Here is a 25,209-nt window from a genome sequence, read left to right on the forward strand (position 1 = left end):
AAAACAAGGGTAGTTCTCTTCATGAAGTGAGTGGTTAAGCCAGGGTTATTCCTCTTTTCCTTATTTTACTCAGAGACAAAGGGTAAACTTGACTTTGGTGATGTTTAGACAGCAAGAACAAGCCCAGATCATCTATAAGTCCTCTACATGTCTTAAGCTCTCATGATCTGACAGTGATTTCCATTTTGTTGGCAAAAAGCAATGCTGGTGTCAAACCTTGAACCACTACCAATCATCCACATGTACCATTTATGTTTTATTTATTTATTTTATTTATGGCTGCGTTGGGTCTGTTGCTGTGCGTGGGCTTTCTCTAATTGCGGCGAGCGGAGCTACTCTTCATTGTGGTGCGTGGGCTTCTCTTGTTGCGAAGCACGGCTCTAGGCGCGCGGGCTTCAGTAGTTGTGGCACGTGGGCTCTAGAGCACAAGCTCAGTAGTTGTGGCGCACGGGCTTAGTTGTTCTGCGGCATGTGGGATCTTCCCAGACCAGGGCTCGAACCTGTGTCCCCTTCATTGGCAGGCGGATTCTTAACCACGGCGCCACCAGGGAAGTCCCCACATGTACCATTTGAATCAATACCCCAACCAATTTATATCACATTTTTCTGCCTCTGGGGAGAAACAAAATCTTAATTTCTGTTTTTCTTTTCTTTGTCTTAGTTTTGTCTGTGTTCACTTAAAATACTTCCAGGAATACTTAATAATTGTTTCTGGTAGGACCCAGATGATGCTTTCTTTTTTTTGAAATGCCAGGAGATATCATCATCTGTGAGACATGGTGTTCAGTGAAAAGCATGTGAATGAAGCAATTCTTCTAGAATCCTGTAGGGCAAGATTAAACGCTGAATAAATAATCTGAACATCTTTCAGGTTAGTTATCATTTTACAAGTATCCAGGAATCATAGTTTCTCTAAAAGGAATTTACTAAATGCATATTTATTTGCAGACTTTATTTCTCAATAAAATAATGAACCATTAAGCTTATCCCTTTCTATCTTCTCAGAACCTTGCCTCCTTGTATTTACTTCCTTTTTTGTGTGTCCTTAAATTGCCTCTTTATCACTACTTTGTGCCTTCAAGCATCACAATTCTCTTACCTTAAAAAACAAACAAAATGAAATACCTAACTACCTAACCTTAACTTTGTTTCCCATCTAAGTATTATTGTTTTTTATTGTTTTAATCTCCAATTACCATTTCCCACACATTGTTTGTATCCCCTACCTCACTACACACATCTTCTTTGACTCTCTACAATCTGTCTTCTGCAAAAAATATTATTTCTTCACCATATAATTATTGGTCACTGACTTTTGGTCACCGATGTAAAACTGTAGAGATAATTGTTTATCAGATACATTCCTGACCCTCATGGAGCTTGTATTCTGTCTGTCTTTGAGGACTTTATTGATTTCATAATCATAATGACCTGATTCTTCTAATGCTGCATTTGATCGATCCACACCTTCTTGAAGTGTTCATCTGTGTTTTCAGTACAGAGGACTGTGATTTTTCCCCTAACGTTATATTTATATTTTGTGCTTTTTCTTTCTCCTTCTAAGACCTAATTGTGAGTCTCACCCAATATTCTGACTTTGGCCTTTTTATGTCTTTTCCTACATATTTTTCTTACTTAGAGGTTTTATTCTCTCAGTGCTCAAAATTTGCTCATTCCTGCATTTATGTAGCCCTTATTTCCACAACCTCGTCCCATATTTTCAATTGCCAGTATCTCCAAGTCACATATTCAGACTCATACTTACCTTCCTTTAAGAAAGAATCTCCCATCAAATAAATGGAGTTATTTGTAGTGAGGTAGATGGACCTAGAGTCTGTCATACAGAGTGAAGTAAGTCAGAAAGAGAAAAACAAATACCGTATGCAAACATACATATGGAATCTTTAAAAAAAAAAAAAATAGTTCTGAAGAACCTAGGGGCAGGACAGGAATAAAGACTCAGAAGTAGAGAATGGACTTGAGGACATGGGGAGGGGAAAGGGTAAACTGGGATGAAGTAAGAGAGTGGCATGGACATATATACACTACCAAATGTAAAATAGATAGCTAGTGGGAAGCAGCCTCATAGCACAGGGAGATCAGCTCAGTGCTTTGTGACCACTTACAGGGGTGGGATAGGGAGGGTGGGAGGGAGGGAGGAGATATGGGGATATATGTATATGTATAGCTGATTCACTTTGTTATAGAGCAGAAACTAACACACCATTGTAAAGCAATTATACTCCAATAAAGATGTTTAAAAAAAAAAGAAAGAAAGAATCTCCTACTCCTGATTTTATTATTTCGGTTATTGACATTATCATCAACACAGTTAATTCCCTCTGAATTGCAAACTGTCACCTCTTCATTCTCAACTTATATCCTTTTCTTTCTTTGTGTCTCCACCTCTGTCATCTTAGTTAACTCCTGGGCTATTGCACATGTCAAGGCAACTCATCTCCATGCAAATATTCTCCTAAACCAGGCCACTCTTCACACTGATGCAGGGTTAATATCCCTAAATAATGACGCCTGGTCTCCAAATCATCAGAAGCTCTTCATTGCCTTTTCATTGGCTTTAAAGTCTTCCTATGTTCTTTCCCAAATTGCATTTCTGATTTCATCTATTAGTCTTCTATAAACTGTGTTCTTGTCCCTCAAACATGCTTTGGGTATTATAAATGTCAGCTTTGGGCCGTATCATTTTTTTAGTATGACCTGTAATTTTGTGTCAGTGGTGAACATGATGAATTGGTTTGAAGGAATCAAGGTAAGCAGGCCTGTAGTATAAGGTTTTTTGTTTATCTGGCTAGGAGTAAGGTTGTGTTTACTAGTTACTGCAGCTGTAGATGACAGAAGGTAAAGTTTCCTCTGGTGTCCTTGTTTTTGTCTCCCTTGTATCTTCATGTTCCAAACTTCTTAAATAAGGTCTGAGAGATGATGCTCTTTCAGTACAGTTCCCTGTTAGTATGTAGGAGCCCTACGGATGTGATGATGGGGTGGACAGGTGCTGAGTGTAAGGTCAGGGGAATGGAAGCTTTCTACAATCCTATGGTTTGAGTTCAGTCTTCTAGTGAGTCTGCGTCCTTTCACTGTGACTACTCTCACCCTACCCGACCCCACCCCAGACCCCTTAGGTGAGATAGGAAATCTAGAATTTGCCAAGAAAATTAGGCACACTTCCAACTGGCTACTTTTTCCCCCTCCCTGTAAGAAGCAGAGGAGATTTTTCTCTCCAGTCTTCACCGTGAGAACTTGGTAGGGCTCCTGGAGGTAACATTGTTGGGGTGCCCCTAAGACTGGTCCCGCTAGAGTTCATATCCCTCCAGCTTTCCCACACTGAGCCTCCAGCAATTTGTTAATTACAGTTTACCTTTTCCTCACCCAGTACAGGCTCCAGCCACCGTTCCTTTCCCCAAGTTTCTGCTTTGCTAAGTTGTCACTGTCTATATCTGCCTGTTGTCTCTTCAGTTTTGGGGCGGCAGTTTCCCCTGTGATCTCTATTCTCTGAAGGATCTAAGAAGAGTTTTTTGAGTTTTTGTTGCTGTGAAGATGAAACTGATGCTTTCGAAGCTCCTTACATGCTGGACTGGAAACCAGAAGTCTTCCCCCAATTTTTTTTTTTAGAATGATCTTTTCCCACTCCTATACAACCTTCTTTGCCTACGACATCTCCACTGTATTCTTTAATATACTAATATAATCTACTATCTTTTATGAAGTCTTTCTATATCCACCAAATTTAAGCCATCTTTTATCTGTTGAACTGCATAGCAATTATGATCCACATCAATACTTGGTATTATATGCTCACAGTAACCCCAGTGAGCTGTATATCATTATTATTATCATCCCCATTTGATAGATGATGAATATGAGAGACAGCGGGAATTTAGTGTTTCACCCAAAGTCATAAAGCTCACGAGTATCAGAGTTTGGATTAGAACCCAGCTAGTCTGACCCAGAGCTTATCTACTAAATAGTACATATTGTTAGCTTTTTTTCTTAGAGTCTTTTGGGTATGTTTCATATTTTCCCAGTCATAACTTGTCCATCTCCCTAACATCCAAATGCAAGACACGGTGTCTTCTATATAATAGTTATCCAATCAGTAACTTGTGATTGATTATTTAATCAATTATTAAATTATTTCCACTGCTAAAATCATATTTATATCTATTCTTTAAATTTTTCATGAGAGTAACAATAATTTGCAGCTGTGTTCTAAGCACTTTACATGTAGTGTATCGTTTAATCTTTACTGCAACCCCATGAGGTTAAAATGTCTACTATAATTACCTTATTGCTTCTGAGTCCTGGAGAATTTAAATAGGCTGCCCAAGGTCACATACCTAATAAGTGGAAGAGTCAGGATGTGAATCAAAGCCTCCAGTACCTGCAGACTTAACTAGTGGAAAATCCAGCCCACAGTTTCTGCTATTTATTTATTAAAGGAATATGATAATCCTGTTTTCTGTTTCCATAAAAATAAATATTCTCTTCTTATTTGCTTTCCATACAATGGATCAAACAAAATCAAAGTTCTTACCATATCTCACTTACCTAAAGAAAAGGGTTTATGATTTATATTTTTATTTTACTTTTTAATCTCAACTTGGCAAATGAAATCATTTGCCATAACAGAAATGCTGTTAAGCCAGTAATGTTTCCAAAGGCATCTTGACAAGAAAAGACAACTAAAGATGTTGTTCAGTGTTCTTTTAGTATAAGGATTAAGAACTACAGAGTCCTTTGAAATTCCTAGACTTATAGAAAGAACCAGCCAATTCCATTCATATTTCATCTTCGTGTGACTGAGACATTCTTGCTTCTGAGCAAATTAGAAGCTTTCAAAATAAGATGAATCTACCCTGTGTTGGCCTGTCACAACTAGAAGCTTCACTTTTATATCAGAACATTGCATACTGAGGGGAAAAACTTGCAGCACCAAATTTGATAATAGTAAATAGTACTGAAATGAGACATTCAGCTGAAAAACATGTTTTAAAAAATAGGTAATAATGACTCTCAAGAGAATAATGTCTGTAGAATAAACTGTTGTAAAGGGTAAAAATAAAGAAATGCCAAATCTATTCATTACACAGCTCTACAAAAAGCAAATAGAAGTGATATAATGACAGACAACGTCTATCAAATACCATGAGAAAATTTCATTTGACTTGAGAGGCGCTGTATCTGTGGTTGCCGTTTTGACAACTTTGAGGAAACTTTTGTTCTCTGAGTATGTTTACATTTCACAGGCTGTAAAACTTGCAGATGCAAATAGACGGCACCTTGAAAATCTGGGGGGGGGGGGGATGAAAGTAAAAAAAGAGATTGAGGGCATTTCAACTGATAGTCATTATGCACCCTTCTATTTTAGAGTGAGAGGCAGGTAGAAATTATAGAGAATGTAGCGCCCAGCTAAGTAAGTCTGACTCTGAGGAAGGGAGAATTGGCTATCTTGAGAGACATATTGCATCGCATTTAAAAAAAAAACATTAGGCAGCTTTATTTTATGAGCAAGAAAAAAAAAAGATGAAAATTGCCTACAATTTAAAACAGGGAATGAATTCAGATCACTTGAAGTGGGAAATTGTCTTTTATGATTTGACCCTAGGGCAAACGAGTATGGTTCTGCTGAGGGCACTGGAGCTTTAAAAATACAGCTTCCTTTTAAAAGTATTAACTGTCTATTTTAAAAAGACATGTCAAATGTATTACCTTATGGCATAATAACTCAATGAAACATTTTTGAAAACTCAAGATTGTAGCTAATAACATCTAAAAGACAAATTAGAATCTTTACTCTCTACAGACACCAAAGTTAAAAAAGAATGTCCATGAAGCATGGTGATGGATTCTGAATGTGGCTAATATATTTTGGCCTCTAATGTCAAGAAACAGTAGTGATTTGAACAAAGTACACTTCGATGCTGAATTTGCCCTATTTGACACTAAGTCAATTTTTGAAAACATGTCCAATTCTTTAAAGTTTTTAAGGTAAAAAATTGAACATTAATGAGAAATTTCTATCCAGTTCTTATTTTAACTAACTAAGATGTGAAATATAAAAGCTATACCCTAAGAATCTTAAGAACTTGTAATCATTACACATGTACAAGCAAAATTGAAGTATTAATCTGAAAATTTACAGAAAATATCAGGAGGCAGAAAGTATGGGGAGAGGTGAAATTCAGACATATTTAGTGAATGCCTATGTTCTAGAGTATTACATCTAGTAGTGTTTAATTAAAGTATGATAGATTTTACAAACTTAATTGAATGCATACTGTCTAATATGTGAGAGTTAAGTAACATTTTAAATGCCCAGTAGAAAGTTGTGAAACAGTCCAAAATCAAACTAACAAACAAAAAATTCCGCTTCTGTAGAAATCTGTCCCACGAATGAATGTTGTTGATCATTCCATATAGTTACATTTAAATAAAGCTGGTTTAATGATTTATCATTAAATTCTAACTATGTTGTGGCAGCTGAGACTTTTCAATTTTATTATCTGCTTTAACAAGTTCTGAACTTGTGTGGGAGGCTAGATTCCCCTTGACCTTCCCCAAGGATTTTGCTAGATAGAAATAGGTAATTTACCTATAAATAGGTAATTCTCAGTGAAGCAACTAAAAGTTTATAAATGTTCGACAGTGGGTCTAGTCTGAGCTTGCTAGATAAAGAATGAGTCTATTTCTGAAAATATAATTCAATGTAAGGTTTTATAATTTTGTGATACAGTACATAGTTCCTAGATAATTCATAAATTTCTATTAATAATTTTAAGAGGCTAAGCAACTTTTTACCTTAATGATTCTCCAGAAAAAATATGACATTGCAACAAGTCTATTCCACTTACAAAGTCAGACTTACAGATGCTTGAGTTCTAGAATTTAAAATCCCCAAAGACCAAATTTGCAATGGTGGCTTCTAAATTGCCATGCACGGTCTTGCAATCTTAAATTTTTTAATGGATAAAACTTTACATTTACACGCACTAATACATCACACAGGAATTGACTTTCTAATTTTTGTGTTTGACTGTGGGATTTTGTAAGACCAAAATTGAATATGCAAATCAGAAGAGGCCAGGAGGGGTGTGCTTTGGAAACTCACCCCGAGTCCCCTAACTAATAATTGGAATTGCTAACTTTAATGTTACGCCGCATATAACATTGTTTGTCTTGTACTGAAATAAGTATACTGCAGTGAAATGATGGATAATTATCATCCCCAGTGAACTATAGTTTTTTTGCTGTTTTTTTTCTACGCTGAGTTCCATGATATAGTCCTAAAATACAAACATCAGATTGTCCCACGTTCTTTTCAGTGATGTATCTTTGCTAAACTGCTTTTCAGTAGTCGCTGTAAGAAAAAGTAAGTACTGGGGAAGATAAATGTGAAATAGGGAATGAGGGTGAGGGTTTTCGATCTGATTTCAAGGTTTAAGAATGTGTGCCCAGTAGGCACACATTCCAATAGAAAGTAACTGTGGCTAATTAAGAATGAAATAATTTGTTTTCAGTTTGTATGTTTTAGTTTTTAAATGCCTGTAATATTGTTGGAATACCAATAAGCATTAAGTTCTTTGGACTTAAATACTTAATAAACAAAACTGCAGTATTGCTCCCCACCTGGGCTGCTGTGAAAAAGGTATTGGGAGAATTCCTAACTTTGTAAAGATTAAATTTGTGTCAGTGAACACAATTACTTTTTTCCCACTGCCCTAAACATTTGACCTTCAGCATCAGGTTAGCAGTAAAGCATAGAATGAAATATATTTGCTGTCTGAATTAGACATAATCTTCTTTTGAGTTAGAAGTTCATCAGTCTCATTATGTATGCCATACTATTTAAGAGCTGAGCTACTAAATGTGGAATAGTTTCATACAAACATAGTTAACATTAATTTATCTTATTTGGAACTAGATCAAGCCTATTTCTTTACATCCAGTATAGGTTGAATAGATTCCATATTTTCAATAAAGTCTTAACTATATAAAAAAGTAATTATTATAGCTAATTGTATTATATTTCCTCATTCAGGGTAATGTTTTGAAGCATGTTCCATAAAGTGTAGTCTAAATGTACTGGAAGTCATGAAGAGTGTAAAAAGTAATAAGATGAAGGAAAACTTAGATGATCTTGTTTAATCAAAATAGCATGGGTTTACAAGGGGGGAAGGTGATGGGGGTGGTGGTGGTGGTGGTGTGATGAATTGGGCGATTGGGATTGACATATATACACTAATATGTATAAAATAGGTAACTAATAAGAACCTGCTGTATAAAAAATAAATTAATTAAATTAAATTTTAAAAAATAGCCTGGGTTTAAAGAATGCATGTTCTTAATGAATAAGCCATGGTTCTTGGTAGGTTTGACAGATGGAGTGTACGTGTATCTTGGTTGTGCATGCCACATATATGTCTTCATTTTCCAAACAAGAAAACAAACAAGGGACATCCTTGCAAAGAAATGTGAAAGAAAACTTAGAAAACTATTTCATTGCTGAATTAAAAGTGTGTACAATTTTCCTAATCCAGTATTTGCTAGCACATAAAATATATTTCATAGGACAATGAAGATAGAAGGCTGTTCACTGATGCAGTAGAGAGACTTTTCAACTTTTCAAATTATTTCCACTACCATTCTTTTATATTGAGGAAAATCTTGCTATAATAATTCACATGTCATGTTCCTTGGTTATTTTTCTTGATTAAGATATTTTTTCTTTATTTTGCCAGACCTTATAAGGGTTCTTAGCAAAGAGAAATATTTTCAGTAAGGAACATTTTTTAAAAAATAGATACAAGTCACTTTCAGTTTCTCATCTGTCATGTAAGTCATTTGGAAGTCATTATTCCCATCCGCATAACAAGACAAAAAGCTGAATAAACTAAAAGTCAACAACTCTTCCTGATCTGTTAGAGAATTGAGGTCAAAGGCAAACCACTGCCTCCAAATTGGAGGCAAACAGGAGAAACAGAATCACAGCTTCCTGGAGCAGAAGCTCACGAAGAGAAACCTCTGCAGGAATCAGAACTGGGCTAGGAAATCCTAAACTATAACTGATGAATTGTTGCAGGCTCAATGTGCACACATTTGAGAGATTAAAAAATCGCAGGGGATTCAGTGTTAGGGGTCTCCACACTTGTGTAAGTTTTAACGTCAGTAGTCCTGCCATTTCTCACAGTGAAGATAGAGAGACCTCCTCTCTGCTTTGAGCTGGTGGAAGGGAAAAGTAGCCATTTTGAAATTTACCCAGAACAGTGTGTTCTTAATAATAAGACCTGCCCTCAAGAGAGAACACCAATAAGTATTGGCTATTGCAATAGCTAAATCCAAATCACTGATAACACCAAATGTGGATGAGAATGAGAAGAAACAGGAACTCTCATTCATTGCTGATGGAACTGCAAAATGGGACAGCCAACTTTGGAAGACAGGTTGTCAGTTTCATACAAAACTAAACATAGTCTTACTATTAGATCCAGCTGTTGTGTACCTTGGTATACTCACAAATGAATTGAAAACTTCTGTCTACACAAAAGCTTAACACACTGATGCTTACACAAGCTTTATTCGTATTTGCTAAAGCTTAGAAGAAACCAAGATGTTCTTCATAGGTGAATGGATAAGCAAACTGTGGTACATCCATCCAAGGGAATGTTATTCAGTGATAAAAATAAATGAGCTATCAAGCCACAGAAAGACATGGAAGAACCTTAAATGATACATACTGCTAACTGAAAGAAGCTAATCTAAAAAGGCTATGTACTGCATGATTCCAACTATATGACATTCTGGAAAAGGCATACTGTTAACTCACAATGTATGATGTAAGAACATATATCTCAGTAACAATAATAAATACCACAGGAAAAAAATACTTTTAATTAGAAAATATGTTAATAACCTTAGTTTAGAACTACAAATAAATATTTAACATAAGAAAGTATATATATATATATATTTTTTTTTTCATTCTCCCCCAATAAACGCCACGGAGGAAATAATGACTATGATGAATTTTGATGATGTCGGCAGAAAAATAAAATCCAATTGTGTTTAAATGGAGAACTCTTTCACATACTAATGCAGTTGAGAAGAACAGTAGTTATCTATTGCTCAGAAAAATAACGTGGTGACTTTAAGAATTACATTTCACTTTGCAGTTCTTGCCTACCATTCACTGTTACTTTGGTCAGTGTGGGAATCGGAACAACCAAAAATGAGATACAATATCAATCAGCCCCAGCAGCCTCTGAACCTGCTCTACATGCAGCACACAAAATATTTTATGTACTTGAAACTGACAGACAGATTTGAGCAAACTAGGAGAAAAGAAATACACTTTCAGAGTCAACACAACTATTTGACCACTTTATGCACAAGTCGCATACCAAGGTGAATTTTATGAATCACATAATCATAGTGACACTCTTTTTAATATTGGTTCAAAGAATTAAATATTATTAATATATAACTGAGAAAAAGAAAATGAGTTGTGTTTAATTTTCTGTGTGTGTGTGTGTGTGTGTGTGTGTGTGTTTGGAGAAAAATGAAATCTGTACTTGATTTAAATATATTCTGCCTCATGCTATAAAACATATTTCACTAAATAAAAAATATATTCATCTGTTACAAGGTAGTGGCCAGCACTTCCTGTATGTCAACTCATCTGGCCCCAAAGAAGGATACACTGCAAGAATCACTACTTCTCAATGCTTCCCAGCAAGCCTCGGAATGTGTACTGTTCGGTTCTGGTTCTACATGGTCGATCCCAGGAGCCTGGGAGTATTAAAGGTACAAAAGGAAGATAGAGATTTGTCTTTCACTGAAATATTCAGAGCATGTGTTTAAACTTTTTTTTTTTTTTTTTGGTTGTCAGACAACACCCATCCTGATTCTATTAACTTCTCATTTCTTTCTGGGGCCATAGGACTTTGGCAAGCAGTGCTGTCATTCATCTTAATCTCATTCAAGATTTATGTCATTCACTGCTGCCACCTGAACTCAATTATGGTTCATGCTATTTAAAAGATTATCTAGAGATAAAAGATTATGGGCAGATTCTACATATATCTTCTAATAACAACTTAGATAGGGACAATGAAGAAATATGATGAGAGGGATAATAATGGAGAGAATTTTCTTCCACAGAGTAAAAGCAAAGCACACTTAAGATTATAAGTATATATCAGCTCACGCTAAAAACAACATACCTGCTTCATTTTTAACTAATTTAATATAAGAATCTGCACCAAATGCAAATGTCTTTAAAGAAACAAGTTGCTGCATTTATACTTCTTATTTCATGAGAGATCAATGAATGAGCTTTTCATTCATTAGGAACCAATTTTGAAATCTTAATTTCTAATTAAAAGATTGTATATCAGAACACAACATGTAGTGTTATTGCTTTGAAATTATACAGTCATTTATTATTGGGATAAATACAATTTGGAATTTTTGTCTTTATCTCAAACATTGTCCCTTATAAATAATAACAGCTATTATTAAGTGATTCCTATCTTTCTGGCTGTTCATTTTAACTTTATATGTGTTATCCGTTTTAATTCTCACATTCACCTGATGAGGTAGTATCTTTTTCCCAAATTTTTAGTAAAGAAACTGAAACCCAAAGTGACTTAGTAATTTTTCCATGATTACACAACTAGCCAAAAATCTGATTTCAGAGGTCTGACATCCTTTATCCAGCATTGTTTCTCAGATTTCTGCAGTATTCAGAGATGTCTAAGGAAAAACATGAGGGAAAGAAAGAATAAACGGCCTTATCAATTCTAGCCATTGATAGGAAAGAGAGCTCTTATTAAGTAAAACTAAAAACATGCAAAGAAAGTGGAGGAGTTATATGGATTCTATTTAAATGTCCATTTTCCTAAAGAGAAGCCAGTAAAACCAACAGAAAAAGAGATTCATTTTTAACAGTTTCAATACATGTGAGTCTATGTAGATCATGAGAAAAGTTTGCTTTTTTTTTTCATTGTTTTTACATACAGTATGTGAATATTCAGTAGATTAGCCTTTTGCTTATGCTAAATTTTGTCCAGGGTAATTTATAACTACTGATCTTAAAAAGACTCTCTAACATGTTGTTTTTACCGACATTTTAAAACATCGATGCTGCAATTGAAGAGGACACTCGTCAATGGTTATTAGTTACACACGGAAGCAAATAAGAAATGGAAAGGCCAATGAACCATTCAATGGAATGCACGCAGATTCCAGTCACTGTCTAACAAAATGTTGCTTCCTCAATTCAAAAACAGTGTCCATATATCCTTTAGCTCTTCACCAGCTGGTCATTCAGTGCTATAGACTGAATGTTTTTGTCTCCCAAAATTCAAATGTTAAAGTCGAACTAAGACAGTCAACTAGTTCAGTTACCTAGTTAAACAGCCCACTGCTTTAATCCATGCTTCCACAAATAACCTTTGAAATGGAAATTTTGGCCTCAAGTCTTGATTTCTGATAGCTTGCTTTTGGTGAGTACAGGTTTTTCTAACTGGAGGCCAGCAGTTAAGTGTAGCAATGCTTTTATACTCTGGGCTGCCTTCATAGAGGTCTACTGGAAAGAACAGTGGAGGCCAATGGTAGTCAGGTTGACACCCAGGTTTTGTAGAGGAACTGCCCTACCCTACTCCATATTGTCTTGGTAGGTTTGACTGTCACCATGGCTTTTTTTTTTTTTTAACCACCTCCATAGATGACCCAAGTGGGGTCAATCATAGTCATTTACAGTATTTGATGCAATGTTTATAAGAGGCTTTCTCTTTCTTCTGTGTTGCAAGTCACAAGGAAGTAGGCTAAATCTGGGGCTATTGAAAGCCATCTTTCCCAATATGGGGAGAGAGATTGTGTGAGAAAGAAGCTAGCACACAGAGAGACATAGGACTAAAAAAACAAAGGAGGAAACAGAATTGTGCCTGTTTTGTTTAAATCCTGGAGCCTGCTTTACCTGAGCCAGTAAAATTCTATTTGTTACTTGCTACTGAAAAATTCCTAACTATGACAGGCACCCAAGGAGAAACTGTTTTCATAATGTATCCTTATGTCTCTGACTGATCACAGTTCCTGTGGCAGGTCTCTTTCTCAACTATTGCTTTTAATCTTGAATTATTCCCAGACTGAAAAACTTCCCGAGTATGCCGTATTTTTATATGTGAGTGAATCAATTAAGTGGAAACCCATTCTTTTTACCCTTTAAATCAAGGCTTTCCAGCAACATGCTGTTTGTTCACATGCAAGTTTATTCTTTCTTTTAATCTCTAATTTGGGTATAACGGTGTCACATTTTACAACATTTTCTACGGTGGGGTTTTTCAACTGATGTGTTTCATTTGAAAGAACCTGTAGTTACAGCGTTGGCAAGTCTGATGGACAGATAGCTTCTTACAAAAGGTCTGAGAAACCAACTTTGTGCATGTATTTTCTAAATTAACCAGAAGTCCAACTAATATTATCTGGATTTGTGGTGAGGAAGAACCTCCTCTTTTTCATATTAAAAAGAAATTTTTAAAGAATAAAATAAATGATAATGTCCACTGAGGGCATGGATGTGGAGAAATAGGTAGTCATTGCTATCAATATGCAATTATAAAGAGCATTTTGGAAATTAAAAGCTTTATAATTTTTATACTACCTACCAAAACATTCTACATCTATAAATATTTATAAATAAAGATAGATATGCATGATGTTTTATTTATAAGGTTCTTCATCTCACTGTTGTTTATAGTAGGAAATATTTGAAACCACCTGTATGTCAAATATTAAGAATTGGTGAAATATAGTACATTCACTCTTACAATGAAATACTATGGAGAAATTAATTCTATGAATGAATAATTAATGATAAAGAGAAGTATTTATGATTCATTAATAACCAAAGTAACCAAATCAACAAATATGTATTTTAAAATGCCATATAAAAATATATCTAGTTTTGTATATGTTAACATATGAATATCTATATCTATATATTAATTTAATAAGTATCTGTATCTGTGTGTGTGTGTATATATATATATATATGAAAAATATATGGAAGGATAGACACTACAATGGTAAAAGTAATTACCTCTAGATGGTGAAATGAAAAGATTTTTTTCATTACTTTTACTCTTATTTATTTTATAATTTTTCTACATTAAACATGTATTACCTTTCTAATGAGAAAAATATATATTTCTAAAGGGTCTTCATGTTTGAAAAGGTTGAAACACACTGCTCTAGGATATGCCATAAATAGGTGACTTCTTGAGTTAATAAATAGCAAATATAATTCTGGAGCATATGGTAGATTATAACTGTGCTAATCTGAAACTATATCTTACACTGATTACATAAATCCTTTAGAAAGGATATGACAAAGAAAATACCTACAGTGAAGTTTCATGGTAGAGCATCTATGAGGCCATAAAAATAACAAGGTATTCCTAAAAGAGATTTCAAATTGCAGATTGTGAGAGAATGCTTTCTTGTCAGCACAAATTTTATGAAATTGTATTAAGTGCTATGTATTCCTTGCCCTTCTGTGCTCTGTTCTGTATCCCAGAGAACTACACTTTCCCGAGTCCTTTGCTGTCTGCATTCCTGAATAAGTTTGGCCAACGGAAGGTACTGGCCAAAGATCTGAGGGCAGGAAGAGGAGACAAGCCTTCCTCCTCTCTCTGTCTCTCTCCCTCTCCTTCTCTCTGTCTCTCTGTCTCTATATCTATATCTCTGTCTCTGTCTCTGTCTCTCTGGCTGAGTTTCTGCTGCATCTCATCTGTGACTCAGTTCCCCTAGAGAGTCCCTGCTTCCCTGGCTCTGGCTCCCACCAAGGATGCCTGCCAAATGCCATCTTCTTTCAGGAACTTAGCTTCACTACTCCCTCCCTTTGACCCTCTAGTTTTCGGCTTGGAGACATCTTCCTGTACATACTAACCTAGAGGTTGCCTCATAATTTCCTTGGTAGTTTCTCATATCTTCCATAAACTTGGTACCCATTCCCTATATTAAAGGTCCTCTATTTGAAATATGTTAGTTTATATTTTCTAACTCAGCCCTGTCTAAGTGCCCACCCCAATGAAAACACAAATCTTTTGAAGACATTAACTGATAAAACAATGAAAAATTTTGAGTGAGTTTCATTCAGTTTAAACTTGTCCTCCTTACATTAACTTATTAAAAACTTACTGTTTAGTAGGGGGGGACAGAAAACAAATTTTAAGAAACACAAATAGGAAAACTTCAATTTGTGATACAATACTCTGGAGCAAAGTAAACTGTTTTCTGTTATAAATAATTACTCGTGGTCTGCTGAGAGTTATTTTATATTGAATGGTAAGAAAGTCTCTCTGAAAAATACGAAGTTTGAATTTAGATTTGAAAAACCAGAAAGATCCATTCTTGTGAATAACTGAAGTAAGAATGTTCTAGGCAGAGGAAACAAGCTAATGGAAAAGCTCAAAAGTGGGAGGTATCTGAAGGCCAGTATAGCTGGCACAAAATAAGCAAGAGAGCGAGAGACGCTAAGAGATAGGTAGGAACCAGCTCCTTCAGGGCCTTGTAAGGATGGTAAAGAGATTAGATTTTATTGTAAGAATCATGGGAAGTCATTGGAGAGTCTCTTAGCTTAGCCTGCTATAACAAATTAACATGGACTAGATCACTGAAACAACAGAAGTTTATGTCTCACAGTTCTGGAGGTTGAGGAGTTCAAGATCAAGGTATGGGCCAATTTGGATCCTGTTGTGAACCCTCTCCCTGACTTTTCACTATGTGCTCACCTGTCAGAAGGAGATCATCTCTCTGTGTCTCTTCTTATAAGGACACTAATCTCATTCACAGGGTCCTCACCCTCATGAGCTAATAACCTCCCAAAGACCCTACCTCCCAAAACCAAAACATTGGGAATGAGGGCTTCAACATATGAATTTGAGGAGACTCATTAAGTCCATAGCAGAGAGTTTAAAATCGAGGGATAATAACACCTCATTTGAAAATTTAGAAGATCTGTCTTGCTGCTGAGGGAGAAAAGGACAGGACCTGGGGGTAAGAGGAGGCCAGAAAGTGGAAGTGAAACAGGGAGACAAGTTAGAAGATGATTTCCAGGGGTCTCTGGCAGAGAAGATACAGCTTGGTTTAAAGTGGAGTATAAGGATAAACTGGAAAACAATTGCTACAAATAATGAACATGACTTAGATCTTCACTGGCATATTAAGATTATTTTCTAAATAAAGCACACTTTAATTGTATTAGTGTATTAGTGAAGGACATCATATAAAGCTAGGGCAGTCAAAGAAGACATACAGTTGATGAGATCAAAGTGAAATTCAATTATGACGTCCCTATTACTTTTTAGGGTAAAAAGCCAAACAATTCAGTTTTATCCCAGCCTGTAAAGTAGAGTGCTGCATGATGGAGGAAATGTTTTACGGGAACTGGAAAGCCTGGTAGTATAATAAGTGAATAATATTCAGGATAGTGAATGAATAATATTCAGAATAATAAGATATCTATACAGGCATCAGTATCCCTTGATTCACAGGCTCACAAATTATGGAACAATGCTAATACATACTTTATTTTCTAGGTCAGTTTCTTTCTGTCTTTCAATTACCTACCTACCTATTAAATTAAAAGCACTCTTTAAAATGGTTCTGGTCTCTTTCTGATTCACATTGCCAAAAGAGCCCTAAGTGAAACCCAATTAATTTCCCATGAGATTATTTAGTTTCAGTAGTTCATCTTTCTAGCTTCTGGCTTGTTCTGATATTTAATGCTAGCTCAGGTGAGTTATTTAATATCTATGGAAAGAGGTAAAGTTTGACACAGGACAAGAGAATGTCTCTGCAAATGACTAATATCCTTTGATTACTCCAGACTCATTTTTTAAAGATACAAAAAGGAAGTGAACTTTTATAATCAATACTTTTTGTAATTTATAGAAATTTCTAATTGCTCAGGGGGGAAAAAATGAACTATTTCCTAAAACTTCTTTCAGTGTTAACAGATGGGTTAATATATCTAAATGGGCTTCTAGAAGGCTATTGTTCATATATCAGAACAGTTAACCACCAGGTTGAAGTGGTCTTTATTTTAAAGTTGAGCTTTAGAGCTACATGATTTCTGCTAAAACCTATGGAATTTAGCATGTAAATATTCCATTCGGGAAGCCATTATTGAGGTGGCCGCATGCTTGTGAATTCTGCTTTGTTTTGTTTTAATGTGATATTTAGGAAGATAGTAAGATCAGAGAAAAAAAAAAGAAAAAAGCCGAGAATAATATCGGAGGGTTACTGTATGCCATCCACTGAAGTCGTTTACATGTATTGATTGATCTAATCCTCACACCTTCCGTGAGGCAAGTAATGACATTACCTACATTTTAACAGATGAGGAAAATGAGATACAGAAAGCTTCAGGAACTTGTTCAAGGTCACAGAGCTATTTACGAAATGGCTCCAGCATATGCTTTTAATTACTATGCTTACTGCCTCTCAGAACTAGATGGGGTTTTTATGGCGTATTTTATTTTCCATATTTTATTATTCAAAATCATCTTTTATTTCCTACCAATAGTTACTGAAATCTGGTTCTTTAAAAGGTGCTTTGCATATTTCCGGTTCTACGTATTGTAGTTTTCAGTATAAATTTGATTTGAATTACAAATGTAGCAAAAAACAAAAAAAATCGGTGTAACAGTTATTTAAACCGTCCTCCTAAACGTGTAGTGTGTGGAAGGTGGTGTGGGAGGCGCTTTTGGTGTTTCTTTTTCCTATAATTGCCTGTGTGACAAACCATTTAATCCTTCTGTGCTGCTGCTTTTGATGATTAACTTGTGAATGAGCCGTTCACCACGGATAAGAGCTACCAGACTACATCCTCTTTGTCAAACTGATCCAGGCCTCCTCTGGTCAGTTTCGGAGTCCTCTTGTGTTTGTCATTAGAACTATAGCTGTCCTTTTAGAAGAGTTGGACCTTTCAGGGGCCCGTTTTCTAGGATAAATGCAGGAGGAACTTCTGTTTATTCCCTGTGATGTTTCCAGGCACATGAACTTCAGAACGGGAAGTTTAGCAGAGAAGGAAAAGAGTCTCACTTCAATTCAGCCTTGTTTCTTAAATGCAGGATGGCCTTGGGCCCTCTGGGGGATGGTGCAGAGGCACAGTGCACCAGCGAGGGCCAGGTACTGTGAGATATTCTGGAAAGGACTTCTGATACATCAATCAGCAACTACCCTTATCACTATATATGATAATATAATCAGAAATAATTAAATAATGAATCAATGAAATATTGTGTATGAACAGTTTCTAGTTAACAAAGGAAATGCATTTTAGATTCACATTCATTTAATCAGGGCACTGGGTTACCACTTAGTGCAATGAAGTAATAATTTACAAGACGGTAACCTGTGTTAATGACTTGCCCCAAAGGTTCTGGTTATTACCATGAGATGTTATGTTACCGCATAGATGAGGACCTGGCCCATTTCTTAATTATCACTAGTGCTCTAGAGATTCTTCCAGTGATATGTTGAGTAAAAAGAGAAAGGAGGGGGCTTCCCTGGTGGCGCAGTGGTTGAGAGTCCGCCTGCCGATGCAGGGGACACGGGTTCATGCCCCGGTCCGGGAAGATCCCACATGCCGCGGAGCGGCTGGGCCCGTGAGCCATGGCCACTGAGCCTGCGCATCCGGAGCCTGTGCTCCGCAATGGGAGAGGCCACAACAGTGAGAGGCCCGCGTACCGCAAAAAAAAAAAAAAAGAGAGAGAGAAAGGAGGAAAATGTTAAGTTTCGAAAAGGAAAAAATATATTTTAAAAAGTTGAATATGGGGCTTCCCTGATGGCGCAGTGGTTGAGAGTCCGCCTGCCGATGCAGGGGACGCGGGTTCGTGCCCCGGTCCGGGAGGATCCCACATGCCACGGAGCGGCTGGGCCCGTTAGCCATGGCCGCTGAGCCTGCGCGTCCGGAGCCTGTGCTCCGCAACGGGAGAGGCCACAACAGTGAGGCCCGCGTACCACAAAAAAAAAAAAAAAAAAAAAAAGTTGAATATGTACTTGTATTCGTATAGAAATATATATACAAAATTAAATAGGTACTAGTTTGTATGGCATATGCTTCAGACAATTTACACATCAGATTTTTTTGTTTAATCCTTTTCTTTATTATTAGTGCTTAATTTAACAATGCATTTTTTATGATGTTATGTTATTGTGAAAGCTGTTGAGAGGCACTATCAGTATTCGGTCAATAATTTTATTCCTTTTTTATATGCATTTTAACTGTCCCAGACTAACCAGTTCCCTCTCATTCCTGTCACATGCTAAACCTCATGGTCATTATTTCCACAGGTGGTGGTACACTGCTTATCAAGGGCAGCTTTTGAGAACAACATTCGATAGTGCTTAAAAGCAGAAACAATAATATATGCAGATATCTCCAGGCATAAAAGGTTGGAAGTGTGTGTAGGAGTCACTGAGCGAGCTTAGCACGTCTGCCCTCTAAACAGACTTGTCGAAGCTCGAGATTATACCCCACATTTGAGCATTTCATACTAATTTAGCATAAACATAGCTAGTAATGTACTAAGGCAGTCATTCTCAACGTGTCTCACACACTGCTGTGTTGCAGTCATTTGTAAGATGTGACACAGGGAATACGCAAGAACAGTAGTTAAAATGAACCCAAGTACTTTTTAGTGATTTCCTCCCTTTTTTGAATATAGATTCAAGGTTCTCCCTGTATTATATCAGTGTGCTGTATTTAATCTGACAGGTCTTATTGAATAGAAGAGAAGAAATGTAAGGGGGTATCTGATGTGTCAGGCATTTTGTCAAGCAGTTTGCATGACCCTCAGGACCATGTGATGAGGGACGCCGAGGAGAGTGCGTCAAACACAACGTATCATCCATCACGTAGTGAGAATCATGAGCTTACGTTAACAACTTAGCAAAGGTGGGCACACAGACCTTGACAGCAAAGATACTTGGATAGGACAGGTAGAGGAAACAATGCTGACATGTGCTGTGTATCTTTTATTGTAGATAGTAGGCATATAAGTCTCAGGATGGTAAAAAAAAAACGCTGCTGCAAGTTTCTATTAAAGTATAAATTATCAGGCTGGGATGGCACTACATGAAATGCAAAGGGTGACACTCAGAAGGAGCTAATCGAGTATGACCTTCAAATTAGACTTTCCCTTCAGAGTATAATAAAAGCAGGAAAAGAAACGTGACCTCAGGTTGAAGGGTTATGCTGCTAAAAATTAAAATCAAGTTACCGTTTTAGGACAGAGACATGGGAATTTGCAAAAGAAGGTATTTCTTACCCCTGCCTACAAGCAGGCTAGGTGCAAAGTCACCTTGAGAAAGAACCAAAACTCAGCTTCGCGTAGAAGTCTGGGTCCCAAGCTGAATATTGCTTCTTAAAAAAAAAACAAAAAAAACATTTAACAGATTCATAGTTAAAGCAACTTTTCTTCTACTTTTTATTTTGTGAAATCTGTCAGTCTCTATTTTCTTTATAGATTTTGGCCTTAATACTTTGCTTAGGAAACCCTTTCCTGTCAGAAAATAAAATATTCTCATTTTTTTAAGTTATCTCATAATTTTGACTTTTTAGATTTAACTAATTCGTCCACTTATAATTGATTTTGCATATGTATGGTGACAAGTTAGAAATTCATGATTTTCTTTCCAAATAGGAAGCTCGTTCTTCCAACATCACTGATTCAGTACTGTGTCCTCCCCGTTGATTTGACATGCTTTCATAATACGTTAAGTTCATATATGCATTTGTAAACTTTCTACAGATGTATGAAAGAATGATTGTTTCTTCATTGGATGCAAAGATAGATGCACAGAGAGATGATAGAAACACAGAGATAAATTAAATCATAATCCTCTACATCCTTACTCACTGTTATCTACTTAATTTGTCAATTTAGGGAAAAAAGGTATTTTAAGTTCCTCCAGTATAAAGTCTCAGTTTGTCTTTCTGTTCTTATTGGTCTCAGCACTTATATTTCAAAGCCATATGGTTGAATGCATGAAGATTCAAGACAGTTATAGGTGCTCAAGGAATTATAACTTTTATCAATATTAATTACCTCCTTTATATTTTCCTGAAATCTTATTTTGTCTGTTAATAATATGGACATTCTTACCACTTAAAAAATAAATGCCCTGGACATATATACACTACCAAATGTAAAATAGATAGCTAGTGGGAAGCAGCCGCATAGCTGAGGGAAATCAGCTCCGTGCTTTGTGACCACCTAGAGGGGTGGGATAGGGAGGGTGGGAGGGAGATGCAAGAGGGAGGAGATATGGGGTTATATGTATATGTATAGCTGATTCACTTTGTTATAAAGCAGAAACTAGCACACCATTGTAAAGCAATTATACTCCAATAAAGATGTTAAAAAAATTAAAAAATAAAAATAAATGCCTTAACATCTTACTCATCCCTTTATTTTTAACAATCCCATGACTCTTGACTTTAGTTATGTCAGTTATAAACAGCATATGGCTGGATTATTTTTTCCGTAATCTGAGCTTCTGTTTTTTTAATAAATCAATTCAGTCCTTTCACATATGTACAAAACGTTTTTCGTGTGTGTTTTCTATTAGTCTTTTTCTTGTTTCATTATCTTCCCCTTTACCTCTGCCTTTAATTAGAGTGATTGTATTTCCTTTATTCCTCCTTCTTCCCAGTGTTTGTAAGTTTTAATTGCTGTATCTTTTTTCTAAAGTGGACATTTAATTTTTAGTAAATCTATTCAAAATATTTATCCATTTTTATTGAAAATTAATTGCATACTTCTAACCTATCCACCCCTCAAATTAAAGAAGACCTTTGGCAAAATTTTACTGACCTGGCTCATCCTCCGAAACAACTCTATGACTTACTAAAGTTTGTTGGAACATTAGAGTCATGGTGTAAATAATTCATCTACTCCCCTGGTAGTCGTATTCTTTAAAATGCCTTAGACCTCACCGGTATATAATTATCAAGTAAGACTATATGTTTTACAGTTACCTTTGCTCACTACTCTTTATTAATTCCTCTGCAGTCCGCTATATTGGATTCTTTTTGTTTGATATGTATATCAGTTTGCTCAGGGCTGCCATAACAAAATATCACAAAGTGGGCAGCTTAAACAGGAGACATTTATTTTCTCACAGTTCTGGAAGCTGGTGGTCCAAGATCAAGGAGTCGGAGGTTTTGATTTCTTCTGAGTCCTCTTTCCTTTGCTTGCAGATGTTTGCTTTCTCATCATGTCCTGGTCTTTCCTCTACGTGGGTGCATTTTTCATATCTCCTCCAATGTACAAATTTCCTCTTCTTATGAGGACACCAGCAAGATTGGATTAGGGTTCACCTTAAGGACCTCCTTTTAATTTAATTACCTCTTTAAAAGCTCTATCTCTAAATACAGTCACACTTTAAAGTACTGGGGTTTAGGGTTCAACATATGAACTTTGGAGGGTCACATGCAGCCCATAGCACGTTTTATTCATAGGTATTTCAGAAACAGTGCATGGCTGGTAAGCTTTTTGAGTTCCTGATTGGCTGAAAGAGACATATCATGGATCCATACTGGAAAGATAGTTTGGGTATGAACTTCTAGGTTCAAAATTATTTTTCCTTAAGTAATTGAAGGCACTCCTGCATTGTATTCTAATGTCCAGTGTCTATCTGCCATGTAGAAGACAGCTGTCTGACTGATTATTTCTCCTCCAGGATTTTCACACGTCCTACTTTTCTCGCAGGAAGTGGGTAAAATATTCTTTTAATCCTTGGAGTTGATAAATTCTCCTGGGAATTTGATGGGCTCTCATCATTTTTCACCTCCGGGAGGCTTTCATCTGTAATTTATTTAATTATTTCCTTCTAAAGACATCTATTAGACTGATGTGGAAACTTCTGGATCTATCCTTGCTATCCCCTACCATATATTCTCAAAGTTTTCATCTCTTGGTCCTCTGACACTGTGGTCTTGGGAGGATCACTTGGTTCCGTTTTCCAGTTCACTTTGTGAAATTTAATCTGTATCGATGCTGCTATGCCGTTCATCTCTGGGGGCTTTACATCAGCAATCATTTTGTTAATTTCCAAGAACTCTGAATGCTTCTTTTTCACATTAGTTTGTTCTATTTTATAGATATGATGGACACTTGAATCTCTCAAGGGAATTAATTACATTTCTTTATATATTTCCCCATTTATCCTATTAGCAGTTGTTCTCATGGTGTTCAGTACTGGTCTCAATTTAATTCCTGTCTTTCAGAATTTTCCTCAACTGTCAGGTTACCTACTATTGGTTTTCTATTCCTATATGTGGATGCGTCTAGATTGGATAATATTACCATGTGTGTTTTATTGTGTCAGACCAAGTAAGAAATTTTCTTTTCCTAGCGGTGAATATGCATTCTAATTCAAGATCTCCAGTTTTATTGCTCTGGTGTAAAGAAGGAGATGCATTTTCTAGTGGACTTACATTTCTGATGTACTGCTGGCTTGTTTATTTGTCGAGGGAAGTACAAGTGGCAGTACTTTGTGGCAGTCACAAGGCCACCACCTCACTTCTTTGGTCTCAGTGCCCTTTCGTGAAAACTCCCGTGTCAGATCTCCCACGCCAGCAGTATTTATCCACCTGTGTGTCCTAGGTATGAATGCCTGCATCAGTAACTCCTAACATATGGACTGATCTAGCTTTTTATGGAGTCCTTTGATTAATTATGAGCTAGTGACACATGCATAGCTTCTCCTCTATGCTGTCCACCTCTTAGAGTTATTCCAGAATTCCACTGCGAACAGTCACTTTTTTGTTGGTCTTTTTTTCACCTGTAGATGTTTGCAAGTTCCTCAGTTTTGTTTATGTAATTTCAACCAACAGTTTCCATTTGGTTTAAAACTTCCAGAAAGTCCTTACTATTTTTGTATGTTGGTAGATGTGCTCCTAAGTTTCCTGTGCTTCTGTGAATTTCTTTCAGTATTTTTCCTGTCTTTGCAGTGGAACGTTCTTGAGGTGTATAAGTAAACATATGTTTTTAGTTAGCCATCAGAACCAGGAACCATTTTTCCAAATATTTACAATTCTGCAGAATACACTAAAAAAAGTAAACTCCCTTTTTTTTTTTCTGTTTGTTGTCTTACAGTCTAAAATTTCCTGCATTTTGAGAGAAGATGTTTTGAAGGCATTTTGAAGGTAGTCTGTACAGTGATTAGTTGGGAGAAAAAACATGGAGGTATCAGGCTAACACTGAATGCTACACAGGTCATTCTACTATTGAGAAATATTTGGTTGGTGCTTTATGTCTGATTACTCCTAAATAGTCTGTCTCTTTCAAAGAATGTGAAGTTAATGTTGTAGAGCTAAATACAAGTCAGCCACTTCAATTTCCACATGCGTAGTAGCTGTAATTTTTCTCAGCTCTTCTTCCTCTGATACAGCCAGTGATGTTTTTTGCAAACAAGTGATGTTCAGGAAAGGCAATCAACTGGAAACCTATGTCCTAGACCCAGCTTTCTAAGTTGCTAATGACTAGAAACTTACAGAGTTTCTAAAGCTCTCTGGTTCTTGTTCCCCTTGTTTACAAGCACCCTAGTGACGCATTTGTAAAAAATCTGAAATTGTGCCCTGAAATCATTTTTTTTTAAATCTCGTGAATGTGTCAGCTCGTTATGGTGAAATTGCCTAGTTAACTTTCTTATTAACATGACTCATCCTACTATATTAACTCTTTTTTTCTGAATGGATGATATATGATATGTAATAGCAAGCTCTTAAATAATAATAAAAAGGAAATGTATTTAGTCTTGATACTTTATATACATTATTTTAATTTATACCTAATAACAGACATATCAGGAAGATATCAATATTTCTTCCATTTAACAAAAGAGAAATCAAAGCTTGAAAAGGTTACATAATTTAGCCTAAGACATCCAGTTAGTATTGGCAGAGCCAGGATTAGAATCTGCGTCCTAGCCCCTGACCATAACACTGTTCAGCCTTCTTATTTATAGGGAGGTAAAACCCTGAAGGAAAGTTATATGCTTTTTAAATATGATAGAGGGACCAGAAATTCCTCCTTTTACCACAAATATTCACCAGCCAATTTGGCTGGTCCTTTATAGTTTGAACAGGGTTTTCATGTCAGTGAACTCATTTAATTTGCT

The 25,209-nt window shown here is 36.2% G+C and overlaps 1 protein-coding gene across 1 annotated transcript in view; it reads left to right on the forward strand.

Annotated features, from left to right (window-relative positions):
• The window catches only part of MALRD1 (MAM and LDL receptor class A domain containing 1), a gene marked incomplete at both ends in the record, with an annotated part of 578,033 nt that overhangs the window by 416,446 nt on the left and 136,378 nt on the right, over positions 1-25,209 (forward strand). Inside the window, one exon of the mRNA XM_082648013.1 lies at positions 10,658-10,815. Coding sequence (XP_082504139.1) covers positions 10,658-10,815 — 158 coding nt within the window. The remainder of the gene's footprint in view (positions 1-10,657; positions 10,816-25,209) is intronic.

Source organism: Grampus griseus, assembly GCF_964374135.1.
Source record: "Grampus griseus genome assembly, chromosome: 2".
Classification (NCBI taxonomy): domain Eukaryota; kingdom Metazoa; phylum Chordata; class Mammalia; order Artiodactyla; family Delphinidae; genus Grampus; species Grampus griseus.